General features: G+C 38.6%; 1 protein-coding gene across 4 annotated transcripts in view; it reads right to left on the bottom strand.

Moving 5' to 3' along the window:
* Positions 1-18,731, bottom strand: part of LOC108436233 (serine/threonine-protein phosphatase 2B catalytic subunit alpha isoform) — a 91,562-nt gene that overhangs the window by 32,628 nt on the left and 40,203 nt on the right. For all 4 annotated transcript variants that reach the window (XM_017712597.2, XM_037545616.1, XM_037545609.1 and 1 more), the window contains exon 2: positions 17,392-17,592. In XM_017712597.2, the coding sequence (XP_017568086.1) occupies positions 17,392-17,592 (201 nt within the window). The remainder of the gene's footprint in view (positions 1-17,391; positions 17,593-18,731) is intronic.

Genomic DNA, 18,731 nt, shown 5'->3' on the forward strand with positions numbered 1-18,731 from the left:
TATCAACTGTTTGCGTTTTATCTCCTGTTCCTTTTAAAGTAGTTTATTTTTGCAAACTACTATCGTTTTATTGGTACACTTAAGGAAAGCATAAAAAATTTAACCTCCCAAATTTTGTGTGCCAAACAATGAAAAGGCCATTTTCACCTGAACGCATCAGTGCATAACTAATCTATTCTAAAAACACCAATATGCATGATGCTCTTAAGTCATACTGTTCAGCCTTAATATGAGATGTGAAAATGTGAAAGATACATGAATAATGAACAAAACTATCTATAACTTGGTACAATATCACAAAGATAGGAACAACTACTAATGTACAAATACAAGCCAATAATGTTTTAAAGAGCAATGTTTTAAAGATCAATAAAGACCAACCTGTAATCTCATGTGAAAATACAGTACTGTGCAAAAGTCACAGGCCACCCCTCCTGTCAAAGACCTTCCTCTCATAATGGCTATTAAATACAAGCTATTCATCTATTCGCATAAGAAAAAAGTAGAAAACAATTTTAAACAAAAATTTCACAGACTTCTCTAAATAATATATTACGCTGGTCAGTAAGTTCACCTGGGCCTTTCTTCTGTACATAGCTTGCCCACCTTTAGCCTCTATTACATTTTCTATTCTTTTTGAGAGATGTATTTTTAAAGAAATCTGCAGCAATTTAGTAGTTCAGTGATGCTGCAGTCTGGACTCTGTGGGGTGGTTAGTCCACTACTCTGAGAACACCAGCTTCGTTTGATGAAGACAGACAGAAACACTTTTTCAGATCTGAAGTAAGAATGGAGCTTCATCTTTCACAAATAAAAGCTGTGAATACTTAATCTGATGGGGACAGCTTTAGTAGTCTACCAGGTTTGCATTCTAGTATTGAAAACTCTTGTTTTTCTCTTTCATTAAAGCCATTTCTCTTGTGGTCTCTGAGTTTTGTACAGACATGTTTAACTATTATAACTATAACTGGAGGACATCATGCTTATTTCCACTGCTAAACTACCAAACCAATTAACTTAAACATGTTTGAGACTTGATTTCAACGCATTCCTACATGCTAGATTCATTTGCAAGCTTGAAATCACTAATGGAAAGCACATTCTCTGAAAGTGAACGTGGTCTACATTAAAAGCAAGTGCACACAATAAGACGGCTGACATAACGTTCTTGTAGGTGCACATTGAGATGCTTATTTCCATGGTTACGGTGAATTGCAGGCTCCGTTACAGTATCAATTTGAAATGCAAATGCTATTTGGAAAACAGTCCCTCCGATCCCTACAGCCTATCAATATTTTCAATGTTTCTGTCAAACATGTCTGCAACAAATTACACGATCTTGAGTCGCCTTTACGCGACTCTAATCTTACGGCCCCATCTCGGCTGATTTCACTAGTCGTGATGATGTTTACACCGCTTTGTTTGTCTGTCAATCTGGCAACCACATTAGTCATATCCCCCTTTATTCCTTATTCATGGAATCAGAATGAATTCTATAAAGGTTTCCTCTATTACAGCTAGTGTGCTGTTTGCTCAGACTTCATTAAGTTATGATTCATCCTCAGGGTTTCTCGCATTTCAACTACTTTGTGAAACAGAAGTCTGTTGAAGGCTGGGGTCTTGGCAATTCATTCTAGTTATCAGACCATTATACTAAAGCCCAAAGCATTACAGAAAAACAAAATTGTTTTATTTTACATTCTTGTATTTCTTTAGCACCATGAAGGATGCAAAGAATTTTGAAATCAGTTGTTTATCAATTGCAGTGCATTATTCCATAGGTAATCAAGTGCTTTCATGGTTCTAAAACATTTGACTCAACACAACAGCTAAGTCCTTGATCAATTAGATCAGGCGTGTTAAATGCAGCCAAATATCTTAGCAAGTTAGTACAACAATCTCAGCAAAGATGCTAAATACTGAAGCTACACAGCAAACACACCCTGCTCCAGACCACAGTGACCAGTGAGGCTTCTCCTCCTCATGTTGTTTTCTAAACATACCAGTTCCCCAAAACCCAAATTCACTTAAAAATCAATCATACAACTGACAGGGAACATTCTGGACTGTTTTAGCAGAAACACTAATTAGGAGCAAATATCCTGAGAAAATGTTCCCTCTAAGTTTCCCTCTGGTTTTCTAAGAAAAGTGTAAGGGAGATACTGACAGGGAGAGAGGTAGAAAAAGGAAGAAAGAGAGAGAGAGAGAGAGAGAGAGAGAGAGAGAGAGAGAGAGAGAGAGAAAGATTTTTTTCCAGCAAGATGGTGCACCACCACATTATGGGTGTCAGGTCCGAGCATTCCTAGATGAACAGTTTCCTGGAAAGTGGATTGGCCGTCGTGGGCCAGAAGAATGGCCCCCAAGGTCTCCCGATCCGACCCCCTTAGACTTTTATATTTGGGGTCATCTGAAGGCAATTGTCTATGCCGTGAAGACACAAGATGTGCAGCACCTGAAACTACGGATACTGGAAGCCTGTGCTAGCATTTCTTCTGCGGTGTTGCTATCAGTGTGTGACGAGTGGGAGAAGAGGGTTGCATTGACAATCCAACACAATGGGCAGCACTTTGAACACATTTTATAAGTGGTCAGAAACTTGTAAATAAATCATGAAAGAATAAAGTTACGTTTTTTTTAGTTTGTTTTTCTTGTGAAGTTTGATGTGTCTCATGACCCTCTTCCCATTGAAAAAACTAAAGTTGGATCCAAAATGCCCACCATGGTCACCACCCATCTTGAAAAGTTTTCCCCCTCCCAAATACTAATGTGCCACAAATAGGAAGTTAATAGCACCAACCATTCCCATTTTATTTGGGTGTATCCATATAAATGGCCCACCCTGTACATATACATATGCATATATACATATACACACACACACAGACACACACACAAATATACATAAATATATATATATATATATATATATATATATATATATATATATATATATATATATATATATATATATATATATATATATATATATATATACATACATACACACACATAAATATGAGAGAGAGAGAGAGAGAGAGAAAGCATGCGAGACTGACAGAGAGAAAAAGACTAAAACAGAACGACTGACAGAAAGACAGAGAGACACACACAAAAAGAGAAAGAGAGAAAGAGAGAAAAAGAACCTGCAAGATCACATATGCTGCCATTCAGGATGACTTATGCTGCCATTTGGATACAAATTGGTTTCTTGGCAATGATTTACAAACTTTGATCTGTAGATGTATTTATCTGTGTGTGTGTGAGAGAGAGAGAGAGAGAGAGAGAGAGAGAGAGGGAGGGAGAGGGAGAGGGAGAGAGAGGGAGAGCGAGAGAGAGCTAGAGAGAGAGAGAGAGAGAGAGACGCAGAGCACAGCATAGTCAAAATGTCTTTTAGAACCATCCAATTAGCATCTGTTAGAGGGACTGTGGTGGAAAGCAATTAAGCTGAGCTCTGAGTCTCTAGAGACACAGAGACACACACACACACACACACACACACACACACACACAAATCTGCTTTTTTCAGCTGTGCTCTAGACTTGCACTTCAGAGAAAGGCTCTTAAAATGCTGAGCATTTGTAAACAGTGTAATTCTGTACATGCTTGCATGTATGTATCACCTTGATTGTTGGTTCAGTTTAGTTCACTTCAGGTCAGTGGTGCATCAGTTTGCAGCTCTGTTTAACAATAGTGAGCTACATTCTGATCGAATATAAAGGACATTCTAATAGTAGGGGCGCAACAATGCACACATTTCCTGAAACCATATGTTAGACCTGGGAAATACAACAGTATTTATCATTAATCATAAATTACATCAAAATGTGTGACAATATGCTTTTCTGAGTATATCGTGGATGTAAAACACTTTCCAATGGCTTATTTAATTAATTGTTAACTGTGTTTAATTGGATGTAGTTTAGCATGTGAAATGTTGAATACAAATAAATGGACAGATGGTTATTAATAGTATTTTTAAATGTTGTACTACTTTGTGTTCCAACTTATCAGAGGGTCAGAAAAAAAGAAAATCAATGCTGACACATTGAGAAAACCTCTTGAAGCATTGTGAAATCACAATTTTGCCATATGACCCAGCTCTACCGTCGGTATGCTTATTATTTTTGTTATTTTTATTTTTTATCAAAGTCCCTCTGCCCCAACAAAGCTTCAGTGTCCCGTGAAAGCATAAATAATGCAAATAATTTTCTTATAATTTAAATATACACTAACTGCATCAAAGAATGAATAAAAAGATCATCTGCCTCATTTCTCAGCCAGCAACAATCAGACCTGCAGCCACCATCACTATGGAAACCTCACTTAACATGCAAACAACCCAGTGATGACCAGCTCTGCATTCCTTCTACTGCACCCATTCATGGACATATGGAGAAAGTTTTGTTTTGACAGCAGCTACATAGTAATTGTGACACAAATATGACAAGAGAGCACTTAATAATATGGTTAAGAAGGTAATCTTGATATTTTTCAGTCCTTTTGGCAATATATGGTATGTATGTCTATATTCATGTATTCTCTCTAAAAAGGCCCAAAAGAGGAATAATAGAATACCCAACAGTATACTGCTCTCTTATGTGCAGATTTGTTCGTCTGCCTTCACACACATATGAACTTAAGTGACTTCCTATTCTTAATCGGTAAGGTTTAACATGATGTCGGCCCACTCTTTGCAGCCTTATAACAGCTTCAACTCTTCTGGGAAGGCTTTCCACAAGGTTTAGGTGTGCGTTTATGGGAATTTTTGAACATTCCTCCAGAAGCGCATTTATGAGGTCAGACACTTGCTTGCAGTCTCCAATCTAATTCATCCCAAAGGTGTTCTATCGGGTTGAGGTCAGGATTCTGTGTAGGTCAGTCAAGTTCTTCCACACCAAACTTGCTCATCCATGTCTTCATGGACCTTGCTTTGTACACTGGTGTGCAGTCATGTTGGAACAGGAAGGAGCCATCCCCAAACCGTTAAACTGTCCTAAATCTCTTGGTCTGCTGAAGCACTAAGGGTTCCTTTCACTGGAACTAAGGCACTGAGGCCAAATCCTGAAAAACACCACCACACCATAATCCCCCCTCCACCAAACTTTATAACTGGCACAATGCAGTCAGACAAGTCCAATTCTCCTGGCAACCGCCAAACCCGAGTCAGCCATCAGATTACCAGATGGAGAAGCGTGATTCATCACCACAGAGAAAACGTCTCCACTGCTCTAGTCCAGTGCACGCACTTTAAACCACTGCATTCCACGCTGTGCATTGCATTTGGTGATGTAAGGCTTGGACGCAGCTGCTCGACCATGGGAACTCATTCCATGAAGCTCTCTACGCTGTCCTTGAGCTAATCTGAAGGCTACATGAAGTTTGGAGGTCTGCAGTGATTGACTCTGCAGAAAGTTGGCGACCTCTGTGCACTATGTGCTTCAGCATCCTCTGTCATTTTATGTGGCCTACCACTTTGTGGCTGAGTTGCTGTCGTTCCGAATCACTTCCACTTATATTACCACTGACAGTTGACTGTGGAATATTTAGTAGTGAGGAAATTTCACGACTGGACTTGTTGCACACGTGGCATCCTATCACGGTACCAAGCTCCTGAGAGCGACCCACTATTTCACTAATGTTTGTAGAAGCAGTCTGCAGGCCTAGGTGCTTGGTTTTATACACCTGTGGCCATGGAAGTAATTGGACAGCTAAATTAAATGATTTGCATGGATGAGTGAATACTTTTGGAAATATAATGTATATCATGCACATAATGGCGAGACGAGGAGTGACTGCTGCAGACAAAAAATAAATAAATAAATAAATCATGCACTGTAATCATATCATTAATATTCAATACATCGGCCAGCCCACACATTGGCGAATCAATGTGACATAGTTAATAACTTACCTCAAAACGAATGTCAAAAAAAAAATTCCATAACTAAACCCAAAGAAACTCAGCTTTAAACTGTGATTCATCAGCATTCTCACAACATAGTAAGATTTAAGGTTGGTTAGAGAGCTCATCTGTATGTTGCAGCTTTCTTTGATACTAGTACTACGGCTAATATATCGTCCAGACCCATAAGAGACAAACAACTTGACAGATTTGAATGTTTAACAAAGGGCAGGTTGAACTGGTTTGTGGTAGTGTGTAATCTATATTTGTGTACATATGTAATATGTAGAGAGGGTATATCTGTATTAATGGGTACTGGCATCAGGATGACAGCAGAAAATCTTGGACTAGACATGGGAAGGAATCCTGGAAATGAATCTAATCCAGTTTTGTAACAAATCTGTCTTGAAAAAGCAGACACTGTTATTGTGTGTTGTGATGTTAGTTGTGTAGGTCTTCCTGTGGGGTAGTAAAGAGCTTGAGTAGGTTCAGCATAATAGCCAACTTTCAGACTTTCTTAACTGAAGTGTGTCAATTAAAAACAGCTCATTTCAAAGATTAATTTAAAATATAGTCAATATTTTTGCTGTTATTGGAAAAATAAATAGGATCATGCCATCTCTAGTCAATGTTTCACTTCAGAAAGACTCACTACTGAGCAAGAGAGCTTGTGCACAGGGTGAGTGAAGCTGTTCCGATGTGGAGCAATGTTAAATGGATAAGAGAGCATCGTTGGAAACAGATGGAGAAAATATCAGCATTTAAAAGCCTGTTACAGACAATAGGGGAGAATAAGCACACTCAGAGATTCTGCAAATGTGTGGGTGAAAGCACTTTTAATAGCAATACTGTAGTCAAATTATGATCTTATGAGCTTAGAGCTGCCTGTACCAACACTGCCAATCCCCATAGTTACCTTTGATACATGCAATTTAAACATATAAGAGGATAAACAGGAAGAGTTACTGAAAGCAACACCCCTTGTGGCATGCAGCATTATGAAATTACCCTCAACTTGACCTGTTAGTGTATGTGTACAGAAATCAATAAACATGCAGGAAATGGGTGATGAGCAGGGTAGGAAATATTTTAAAGAGGCCATTTGTGTCCTTATTGTCTTGAATTTAGCAGCATTTAGGGGAATTTTTACCCCAAATTGCCTCTTCCAACAAATTTTGACATTTTGCAATGCATAAAAGCACAAACAGGTCTGCTTCAGTTTAACTTTGTTTTAGGTGATAGATGGGGTTTTGAGATATTTTGAGTTCTTATTTGTTGAAACTCATTATGTGCGTTATACTCTCTTTTTTCCACATCAACTGCTGCTCAAGAAAAAGACAAGACTGAAGACTGTGATACTCACCAACTTAAAAATCTTAGTATGACAAAAGTCATGCAGTGTGTGCCCATTTTTAATCACCAACTGCATTCTGACTAGCTATTTAACGTGTGCTGTGTTTCTTGACCAATCACACATGATCTACAAATTAATTTCTGTGGGTTTTCTGATCATTGAAGACATTTATATGATCTAACAAATTCAATTATTGTGATCAAAAATAATGCAGGTTGATCTTTAATTATGTAAAGGATTCATTATATGGATTCACATTCATGGTTTTAATTAATCTAATTAAGGCCTATTGCTTTTGAAAAAATGGCAGTCCTGGTACTGTACATAAATAGTATTGCTGATATAACAAAACTCCAGCTTTATAGGAGACAGAAAAATGTTTTAAATGTTTTTAACCAACATCAATTAGAGGTAGTCCAATACCATTTTTACTGATATCGGCATTGAATCAGTATCTGCCAAATAGTGATCTAATATTTTTCCTTTAAAAAAATGATTAACCTTCAAAATGAGCTATTTTTAACTGAAGTGCTTCATTTAAGATGATCATCTAAAAATCTACCTGTCATACTTAAACTACTCAGACACTCTGCAGGAAGAACTACACGGCTAACATTATGTCACATCACACTTAGGGAGTGTGCTATTTCAAGATGGATTTGTTACAGGATTGGATTGCATTCATTCTTTTTTCCATCAGATACCGATATGCCATCTGTAATGGGAATGTAACAAGATTTTTACGTTTTTGGGTCTATTTCTATCGATCCATTCATCATACAATGTTCACACAATGTAAAGTGATGTTTTCAAATGGTGTAAATATAAATATTAACTTGAAAAGAGGTGATATGCTGCTTCACCAGTCCTGCTTGACCCTGATCACAAAACAGTGTCCTATAAAACAACATTATTCTAAACACCTACTCACTAATGATTTAATCTCAACAGCAGAAAACATACAATTTAAGCATGGCATTGTTCACTTTCCACTCTTTTGGATGAAAAAGAAAAAAAAAACTGAAATGGCATTATTGTGTTTAGCATTAATCATTGCTCTTGTATCTGTGTTTTAAGGGTCAGACATGTTGACTGTGGTGGCTTTTTTTTTGTTTGGTTATTTCTGACGCTCACTTATGTAGGACACATTCGAAGATTCACAGTTAAACAAAAACGCCACTAAAAAGGTTATCACTCTCTCTCTCTCTCTCTCTCTCTCTCTCTCTCAAACACACAGTGAGGAAGTCACGATCAGAGGCTGTATGAGCTGTGTGTGTGTGGGAGTACAGTGTGTGGAGTGTTAGGGAGCTTGTTGGCCCGGTGCTGCGCTGCAGTGGTGGAGTGATCTCTGCGACTGCACACCTATCAGCGGGCTACTGTGTGGGCGAAGCACATTACACAACTCCACTCGCGAGCCTACACAGGGCCACTGCAGGGCGGGTGGTATATACACATACACACACACACACACACACACACACACACACACACACACACACACAGAGTAATGTATGCATAAAGACACAAATGGAAGTACATGTCCACTGTGTACTGGAGCTGCATGATATAATATATTTTCATTATTTGAAATTCACAGTACTGATATAATAGTTAAAAACAACGTATCTTGGGGGAAACAGACTGCAGATATCTGTGTGCTGCTGTGAGACATTAAAGACATTTTCACAATACAAAATATGTTTCACAATGTTTTGACATGGATTTGAAAACTGCCATCAAAAACTTTGGGTACCATGGTTTGTACTCAACAGTTCACACACCGCGCTGCACTAAATCTATTTTTAATGAAACATGCAGCTGATAAGTGTTCTTAAAAGTATGGACGATATTCAAGATATACTCACAAAAGCACATTGTTTATCACGATAACTAAATGTATCTTGTGATGATAAAATATTAACATATTGAGATGGAAACTCATCCAATATACATTCCTATCTAAAAAATTAATTGCCCTCCAGTTGCATCAGAGATGTTCTCTAAGTGTCCTGCTGTTGCTACTGGAAAATGCACAGTATGGTCAACATAACCAGTGCTTTCATAAAACACTTCTTACACCCCTGGCGGTCCCAGACATACAGGTATGGAAAAAAAAAAGTGGACCCCACCCAACCTTAGAGAGAATCAAGAATTTTCATCACTAATTTGATTCCAATTTCTTTACAGCTAAACTGGCAGAAAGCCCATTTTTGATTGATTTTTATTAGCCTTTTTGCTGGCTAAATGAACACACGATACACACTTGTAATAGGATATCATAAATTCTCTTTAACAAGCCAAATTTTACATTCTTAAATGGAAAACGGGGAATTAAAAACAAACCCCAAAAAAAGCTGTCACACTGAAAGAAAGGCTATGTAGCACAGTGAGGCTCAGGCTGATCTTTAACCATTTATTTTTAACTAATACATATTCAAGGCACTTTACAACTGTAATATACTTCACTATAATTACAGAATGGTAATCTGTCCATATTGTGCAGTCCTACAGCACACTGTAAATAAATACAGTCGCTGTTTTAACAAAATGCACACTCAAGATTCTGAACTTTACAGAAGGAGGACTTTATTTTAAGATTTTATTCAAAGTAATTTTAAAACACTATTCACACAATGAAAAGTGTAGCTGGTGTTTCTGAAGGCTTTAAAAATATTTTAAACTAAAATTTGACAAAGTTTTGATATGGCAACAAAGACGTACACTCTCACACGCACAAACACACAACAACCCAACAACACCAAAACTTTGTCTCATCAGTCCTGTTTAGCCCTCATCATGCATCAGTGCCCTATAACAGTCAAGACAGACAGGAACGGCCTCTGGGTTTTCCCTCACATCCACCAGCAAAATCGCAGTCAAGTCATTTAAACTGAAGACACATCATTAATTATCACAGACATCATTTAACAGCGCCATTTAGTGTCCCTGCTCTGGAACAGCTGCCTGATGAGGCAGCTTTTCTATTTAATATCGTTACAGGAACGTGGAGTTTCTAGATAAAGCAGTTAAGTCAATTGAGCTGTGCTTGGAAAGCCTGCTGTAGCCGCAGAGTTGAACTGGCTATTGAACCAATTAGCAAAGATGGAAGAGGAGCTTGGCAGTGTTTACTGCTGAGTCACACAGTAGGGCCTTCTGTTTTAGCCACAGGACTGCTACACTACACAGCCTGGACATGGTCACACTCGTGTACGTTAGCTATATGCTTTTAGTCTACACTGTCTGCATTCAAAAGACAGAGTGGTCATATCTATATACCTCTAAACAACACATACATCATCCATAGTCAGTGTTAATGACCAAAATCAATTACTGCTAATGGAGTCACAGAGTTCTGATTGTGAGCTGTTTAGGGGAGCAAACATCTTCCCACTTACTGGCAACAAACTGAAAAGCTTTGGAAAGTGTTCTACTGTAAAGGTATGTTTATAGGGCTTTATTTACCAGAGACATGACCATGCAGAGAGAGAGAGAGAGAGAGAGAGAGAGAGAGAGAGAGAGAGAGAGAGAGAGAGAGAGAGAGAGAGAGAGAGAGCGCACGAGAATGAGAGCGAGTGCAAAAGAAATAGTAAAGAGAGTGAAAGAGAGTAAAATAGAGTTAAAGAAAGCCAGGGAGTGAAACAGAGGGTAAAATAAAAAGGGAGTAAATGAAAAACAGATAAAAAAGCAGAGTGAAAGAGAATAAGAGAAAAAATAGAGGGTAAAAAAAACTGTGAGAATAGGAAAGATGGGCAGGGAGAGAAAGAATGAGAATAAGAGAAAGAAGAGAATGAGAAAGGGAGAATCAGACAGAGAGAGAAAGAGAATGAAGAGAGAAAGCATGAAAGTAGTGAGAAAGACATAAGAGAGGGAGGGAAAGTGATGGGATAGATGAAAGTGTGTGTGTGTGTGTGTGTGTGTGTGTGTGTGTGTGTGTGTGTGTGTGTGTGTGTGTGTGTGTGTGTGAACAGGTTGGGGTGCATCTGTGCGAGAGTGATGAATGGTTCTGTTATTCTGCCTCTCAAACCCCTGATGTACAAGTGTGAGTGTGTGAGAGTGTGTGTGTGTGTGTGTGTGTGTGTGTGTGTGTGTGTGAGTGTGTGCATCCTCTCTGGCCTCAGCAGACCCTCAGCCCAATGCTCTCGTGAGCAAATAAACCAGACCAGACTTAACAAACACAGAAACAACGCACAAACGCACATTGTAAACACTGCTTGCTCAGACTAAACTCACTCTGAGGGGCCGTTCAACACATGATAGAAGTTACACTTACGTTGCAGAGAACGTTAGAAAAACTGTCACGTTATATTAAATTAAATAATCACAGAAAACACTTCTGTAACAGTAACCAATACAAGGAGAAAATCATTTTAAAATGTGCATATTATTTGCACAAAGTGAAGACATTCTCATTTGTATCATTCTCTTTCATTCAACTGAAAATTGTTATAAAAAAAAAGATTTAATCTTAATCATCTTTGTGTAAAAAGGCTATAGTGTCACTACTGCTCTGAGATACATAACAGTGTAGTAACGCATACTGTTGCTGTCTCAGCTCCCATCACAAAAGAACAAATTCATTACTTACAAATCACTACCTAGTACAAGTGAGGTGAAACATATTCTACATTATTTTTCAGTAATTATTCAACATGTGAGTATTTTGTTTTTGTCAGTTTGGCAGTGATAGACACAAGTTGGGACATTGTGTAAAACATAAATAAAAACAGAATACGATGATTTGCAAATCCTTTTCAACCTATATTCAATTGAATACATTACAAAGACAAGATGTTTAATGTTCAAACAGATAAACTTCATTGTTTTTTGCAAATATTCACTCATTTTGAATTTGATGCCTGCAACACGTTCCAAAGAAGTTGGGACAGGGGCATGTTTACCACTGTGTTACATCACCTTTCCTTTTAACAACATTCAATAAGCATTTGGGAACTGAGGACACTAATTGTTGAAGCTTTCCCATTCTTGCTTGATGTACAACTTCAGTTGCTCAACAGTCCGGGGTCTCCGTTGTCGTATTTTGCACTTCATAATGCTCCATACATTTTCAATGGGAGACAGGTGTGGTCTGAAGGCAGGCCAGTCTAGTACCTGCACTCTTTTACTACGAAGCCACGCTGTTGTAACGTGCAGAATGTGGCTTGGCATTGTCTTGCTGAAATAAGCAGGAACGTCCCTGAAAAAGACGCTGCTTGGATGGCAGCATATGTTGCTCCAAAACCTGTATGTACCTTTCAGCATTAATGGTGCCTTCACAGATGTGCAAGTTACCCATGCCATGGGCACTAACACACCCCCACACCATCAGAGATGCTGGCTTTTGAACTTTGTGCTGATAACAATCCGGACAGTCCTTTTCCTCTTTGGCCTGGAGGACATGACGTCCATGATTTCCAAAAACAATTTGAAATGTGGACTCGTCAGACCACAGGACACTTTTCCACTTCAGTCCATCTCAGATGAGCTTGAGCCCAGAGAAGCCGGCGGCGTTTCTGGGTGTTGCTGATATTTGGCTTTCGCTTTGGATGGCAGAGTTTTAACTTGCACTTGTAGATGGGGCGACGAACTGTGTTCACTGACAGTGGTTTTCTGAAGTGTTCCTGAGCCCATGTGGTAATATCCATTACAGAATGATGTCGATTTTTAATGCAGTGCTGCCTGAGGGATCGAAGGTCACGGGCATTCAAAGTTGGTTTTCTGCCTTGCTGCTTACTTGCAGAGATTTCTCCAGATTCTCTGAATCTTTTGATGATATTATGGACTGTAGATGATGAAATCCCTAAATTCCTTGTAATTGCACATTGAGAAACGTTGTTCTTAAACTGTTGGACTATTTGCTCACGCAGTTGTTCACAAAGTGGTGAACCTCGTCCCGTCCTTGCTTGTGAACGACTGAGCCTTTCAGGGATGCTCCCTTTATACCCAATCATGACACTCACCTGTTTCCAATTAACCTGTTCACCTGTGGATTGTTCCAAACAGATGTTTTTTGAGCATTCCTCAATTTTCCCAGTCTTTTTTTGTCCCTGTCCCAACTTCTTTGGAACATGTTGCAGGCATCAAATTGAAAATGAGTGAATATTCGCAAAAAACAAAGTTTATCCATTTGAGCGTTAAATATCTTGTCTTTGTAGTGTATTCAATTGAATATAGGTTGAAAAGGATTTGCAAATCATCGTATTCTGTTTTTATTTATGTTTAACACAACGTCCCAACTTCATTGGAATTAGGGTTGTATAAGTGCAGATAAGCTAATGCCTGTTAAAGCTGGTGCAATCTCTCTCTTTCTCTCTCACACACACACTTGCACCATGCTTACTCTAAATGCACATTCTCCTAGTCCATTATCATCCATGCATATTTAATGTAACATGTGAGGACAAACTCTGTTGCTGATACACATGAACATACAACCAAACACCCATCCGCACTGCAAGCCAGGACACACTCAGGTTTGTTTTCCGACTGTGTGATGACATGGAGTAACACTTGTATACACACACACACACACACACACACACACACACACACACACACACACACACACACACACACACACATCACTGTGCACTTCATTAAGTACACTCACCTTGCACCTACACTCATTTCATCAGTTCCACATCAGTTACAGAATGTAGACCATTTCTTTGCATAAATTGTTGTCCCAACTTTACCCTGTTCTTCAATGGTCAGGACCCCCACAACCACCACAGAACAGATATTATTTGGGTAGTGGATCTTTCTCAGCACTGCAGTAACAATGATGTGGTGGTGGTGTGTTAGCATGTGTTGCACTGGTCTGAGGGGATCAGACACAGCAGTGCTACTGGATTTTTAAACTCCTCAGTGTCACTGCTGGACTGAGAATAGACCACAAAGCAAAAATATTCATCCAATAGCATCCTGTGGGCAGAAACTGATCACTGATGAAGGACTAGAGGATGACCAACTGACATTGTGCAGCAACAGATGAGCTACATAATCTAAAAGGTGGACTAACAAGATCCACGTGTCTAATAAAGTGGATACTGAGTGGACACTGTTTAAAAACTCCAGCATGAGATAAACTAAGCAAAGAAACAGGACTACAGCCTGTAATTGTAGAACTAAAGGGCACCTATATGTTAAAAGGAGGTGATAAAATGGACAATGAGTGTAGATACAAGGAGCTGTACCAAAAGGTACTCAGTCAGTGTATATTAGTGATGGTCTAAAATGGCCAAAACCAACAATGAAACTCGGGCATCTCTCTTTCTTAAATTGCGTCACTTCATGTAATTTTTTATGCACTTCTTGTTCACATAATTCTTCTAAATAAGTAATGGTTTTACATTTGGTGAACAGTTTGTAATATTTAAATCCATACTGTATTACTTTATATAAAATAACCAAAACTGTTCATGAGGTAGTGTATATAAAACCTCATTTAAATTTTTCTGGTCCTTTCAGTTTTAAAGCTTTTGGAAAAGTGCTTTAAGAAATCAGAACCATTCTGTTGGTGCTGACATTGTATGTAACCCTATTTTTTTCTGGTTTTCCTACAAAGTCAGAATATTTTTGTCCTGAAAATGAACATATCCCCGCCCCACCATGCAGGCATGCAAACACACCTGACATCCTCTCGAAGGAAAACAGCATTGTTTGTGTTCCTCTTTGAGGGACTGGCACAAAATAAACTCCCAACACACAAAAACACTCGCAGCATTTTACTTTACATGCTGTTCCACATCACCGACACAAGCTCTACCTCCGAGGCCAGGGAGGTTTGTTTTGGACTGCTGTATAAGGTTTCTTTTTTCTTCTAACATTCTTTTTATGACACATCATAACCCTGAACTACAAAGCTTTGAGGTTAAGCACAGAGCTGTGCTTTTCCACTTCATAAACATACAAAGGCTTTCCTCAATACAGGGACCAGACAGAGACCCCTTCGGACAAATGTCTTTACTGGAGTCCAAATAACAACTACATCTTAAGGAACATACCCAACACACTTAAATAAGCATTTATGTACAAAAACCCAATGTAGTTTTCTTTGATGTTGTAAACAACATGAAGTGGAGTTTAATTGTGTCTTGGATGTGAGAAAGGGGGTGGGAGGGACTATTTGACAGCAGGCTAGTGATTTCAACAGAAAAAAACAAAAAGGAAAAATTAGAGAATAAAGAAAAGCTGATTTATAACAGCTGATTAAGCCCAAGACTCAAACCTAGCTGTGCACAAATTCGTATCTAATGATGGCTATAACAAAATGCCTGTGAAAAGCTGCAGAGCTGATCACAGGGCACAATAAACAAGGCATAAGCTGTAGATTAAACCTCAAACCCCGAGGACGAATTTAATGAGAAGTGAATGAGATGTTTGCCACAGGCAGCATATATAGCATATGCCCAAAAATAATAACAATCAAATCATCTTAATGCATCTGGAAGCTGTTGCTGTTGCCAGACGTGCAGGTTTAAGAATTGTTGCCATTGTTGTGGAGGGGTCATCCTCCTGCACCGTGTTACTGGAGTCATCAAAGAGACTCATCACAAAGTCTAATGAAGTTGCGTAACAACAAAGACCGAGTAAGAGAGGGTGGGAGGCACGTTCTTTGCTAGCTTGTTTTATAAAAAACCTTCATGAAACAGAACATGAAAAAAGTATTAAAGAGTCCATACCACTGATAACCAAAACTGTCCTTGCTTTTTTGAAATAAAAAGAGTTTGATGCTATGTGTAAACACTATTAACACCTATATCACCATACGCAAAACATCCCCTTCTGAGTTAACTGTTATCAGGAGGTCTCAAAACCAATGATTCTAAATATATCTGCCTATTCAGCATACAACAGTTTACCACATCAATTATTTTTCAGCATGAGTTAAAGGGAAATGCCACCAATGTTTCCAAATTTCTTCATAAAAAAATTATAGATATCTAAACAAAGTCATTGAGAGTGGTTCAATGTGAAATGGTTCACTGTAGAGAAGCTTAACGGCTCAAATTTCTTTATACTGTTGCTACTTTGCTTTATAGCGCCCTGTACATACCTTGCCATAATGAATGTATGTTTCTGAAAATATGTTTCAAAACCTTACATCAAAACCATTGTAAAATGCCTCGGACATCAGGCAACGCATTCATAAACATTTCACGTAATTATGTCTATGGCGGAACTTTTAGAGCCATTAAACTCTTCAGACATCTGGCTCCTATCACTGACAAAGTGAACAATTTTTATTTGGTAAGTTTCGCTAGAATGAGAATTTTGAAACGCAATTGGAATTACCCTTTATGTTCTTATTTGTTCTGAGTTTGTTTACAATGTAATGACTGAATTATACAGAAAATTTGAAAAATTAGTGTATTTAAGATTTTGAGTAAGTGAGAACACATTTCAGCATTTAAGAAGTCTTTTTTCTGAATAAAGAGCAACCAATGAGAACAGAGATTGTTAAAATAATTTAGTTCATTCATCCTACAGCAGTCACAGTAACAGAAAATGTTGTAAAGGATAAAGAGATGTTAGAAATGGTCATTTAAAAAACAGTTTTGATTGTTTAGTGCATAAAACCATGCTTACATCATAAATGGACTTCATGGAGCCCTTTTAAGTTTCGTTCCTACGTTTGCAGGTAGAGGCTGAAATTCTAAGAGCTGTTCCAAAACTGTATTCAGCAGTGCATGACACAATAAAATACAAAAGACCTGGTCCACACTCAGCCTTTCTGTTTTTTTTTTCTCCTCAGCCAGGAATTTTCTGTCTGCTCTAAGCACTCACAGAATTCTCCATGAAAGAAGGGGTCAAATTCAGGGCAACACCACGGCTGTCAAACCAATCCGAAGGGTTGGGAAAAAAGGAGAAAACTGCAAAAAGTGGAGCAGCTGCACACAGCCTGCCCTTTCTGTCAACACTTCTTCCTTCTGTTGATAACCTTAATGCAGGAACCTGTTATGGAGCTGTGAAAAGACAAAGTGACCCAGGTGGTGCTGCTTAACTCCTACTGCAAAGCCTCATTGACCTCGACCTCTCTAACTCGTCTGAGGCTCGTCTGCAGCTCACATGAGCCCACATGCGTACTGGTGAGTCAATGGGCTGAGGGCTAAAGGAGGAAATGGGGAGAACTGACCTGTAACTGGAGCCTCGATGTCCAGCAGGTTCTTCTCAGAGCGCAGGATGGCCGCTCCCTCACTGATGAGCCGCAAGGCCACGCTCTCCTCCACGCGACCCTCTTTGGTGAGGTGGGCCTTGAGGACATCTACTTTAGGTTTGCCTTCGCTGTCGAAAACCTCCTTTACGGTCAGCCTGTGGCTGGGAGGGAACGGGACAGCTGGAAAAAAGCAAAACAAAACGGACAAAATTAATCTTTTTTGCTACAATCCAAAAGCTAGATGGAGTAAAAAGGAAGGCACAGTTTCTGTAGCTTTCCAAAACATTTTTAAGTTAACACTTACATTTCTATTTAATCCAAGTTAATGTTCACCTCAACACTAATGTAGATAAATATTCATTCATTTCAACTTATTTTGTTCTTTTATCTGACAGAGGATGTGTTTAAATTCACACACTACCACTGTGCTCTTTCCACATCTTTGCTTTTGATTTCAGTGGTTTTGCTAATGGCTCCATGGTTACAGGCGCAACTTGTGGCCAATTAATTCTAAAGAATGACCGTAAGCGAAAAACTAATTACATATAAAATGAATTCAAATTCAAATGCGCACTTGCAGTTTCATATTAGATGTAACATTTAAGTGTGGACTTCATCCACACTTAAATCCACACTATCAGCTCATGCAGCACTGTGATTGCTGTCTCCAGTCGTTTGATTAGTGAATGTACTACAGTCTATCTTCCTCCAGCATAACAAAATAACATTTTCACCAAGCAACATAACAACCAGTGAGACACCCTATAAATACAACTCAGGCACAGCGGCCTCTATTCACACATTTTGCGCAATGGACGCCATCAGTAGATACAGCTATCATGCCTTTATAACTACCAGCCAAGAGTTTAGAGGACAGACTGTGAATGTGAGCTTGCTAACTGAAGCCATGCTGTGCGTCAACAATGATTACAATGATAATAATGGTTCCTGTTATTATTATTTTTTAATAACCTGACAAAGTCAACTTAAAGCTTTCTTTGTGTTAATGCTAGCTGTTTCAGACATTCTTAAAAACCTCTTCAGTTTCCTGTTACGTACTTTGAACCTCTATCTTACAACTTCTTTTTTTTTTTTTTACCTACCCACTAAATCCTAACCCACTTTTTAACCTAGTCTTTAAAATAATATTTCAGTTTGCTGTAGCGCACAAATGCAATACTCTTATATATTATTCCAAGTGTATCTCTGCCGGTTGGAGGTGTTTTCCAAGCTAAAACGGTGTAGGAATTATAATCACTTTCATACACAGACCCCACAGAATTCATCTTGCTGCTTTTGTCAGCAGTCACATAATTAAT

Source organism: Pygocentrus nattereri, chromosome 2 (genome assembly GCF_015220715.1).
Source record: "Pygocentrus nattereri isolate fPygNat1 chromosome 2, fPygNat1.pri, whole genome shotgun sequence".
Lineage (NCBI taxonomy): Eukaryota > Metazoa > Chordata > Actinopteri > Characiformes > Serrasalmidae > Pygocentrus > Pygocentrus nattereri.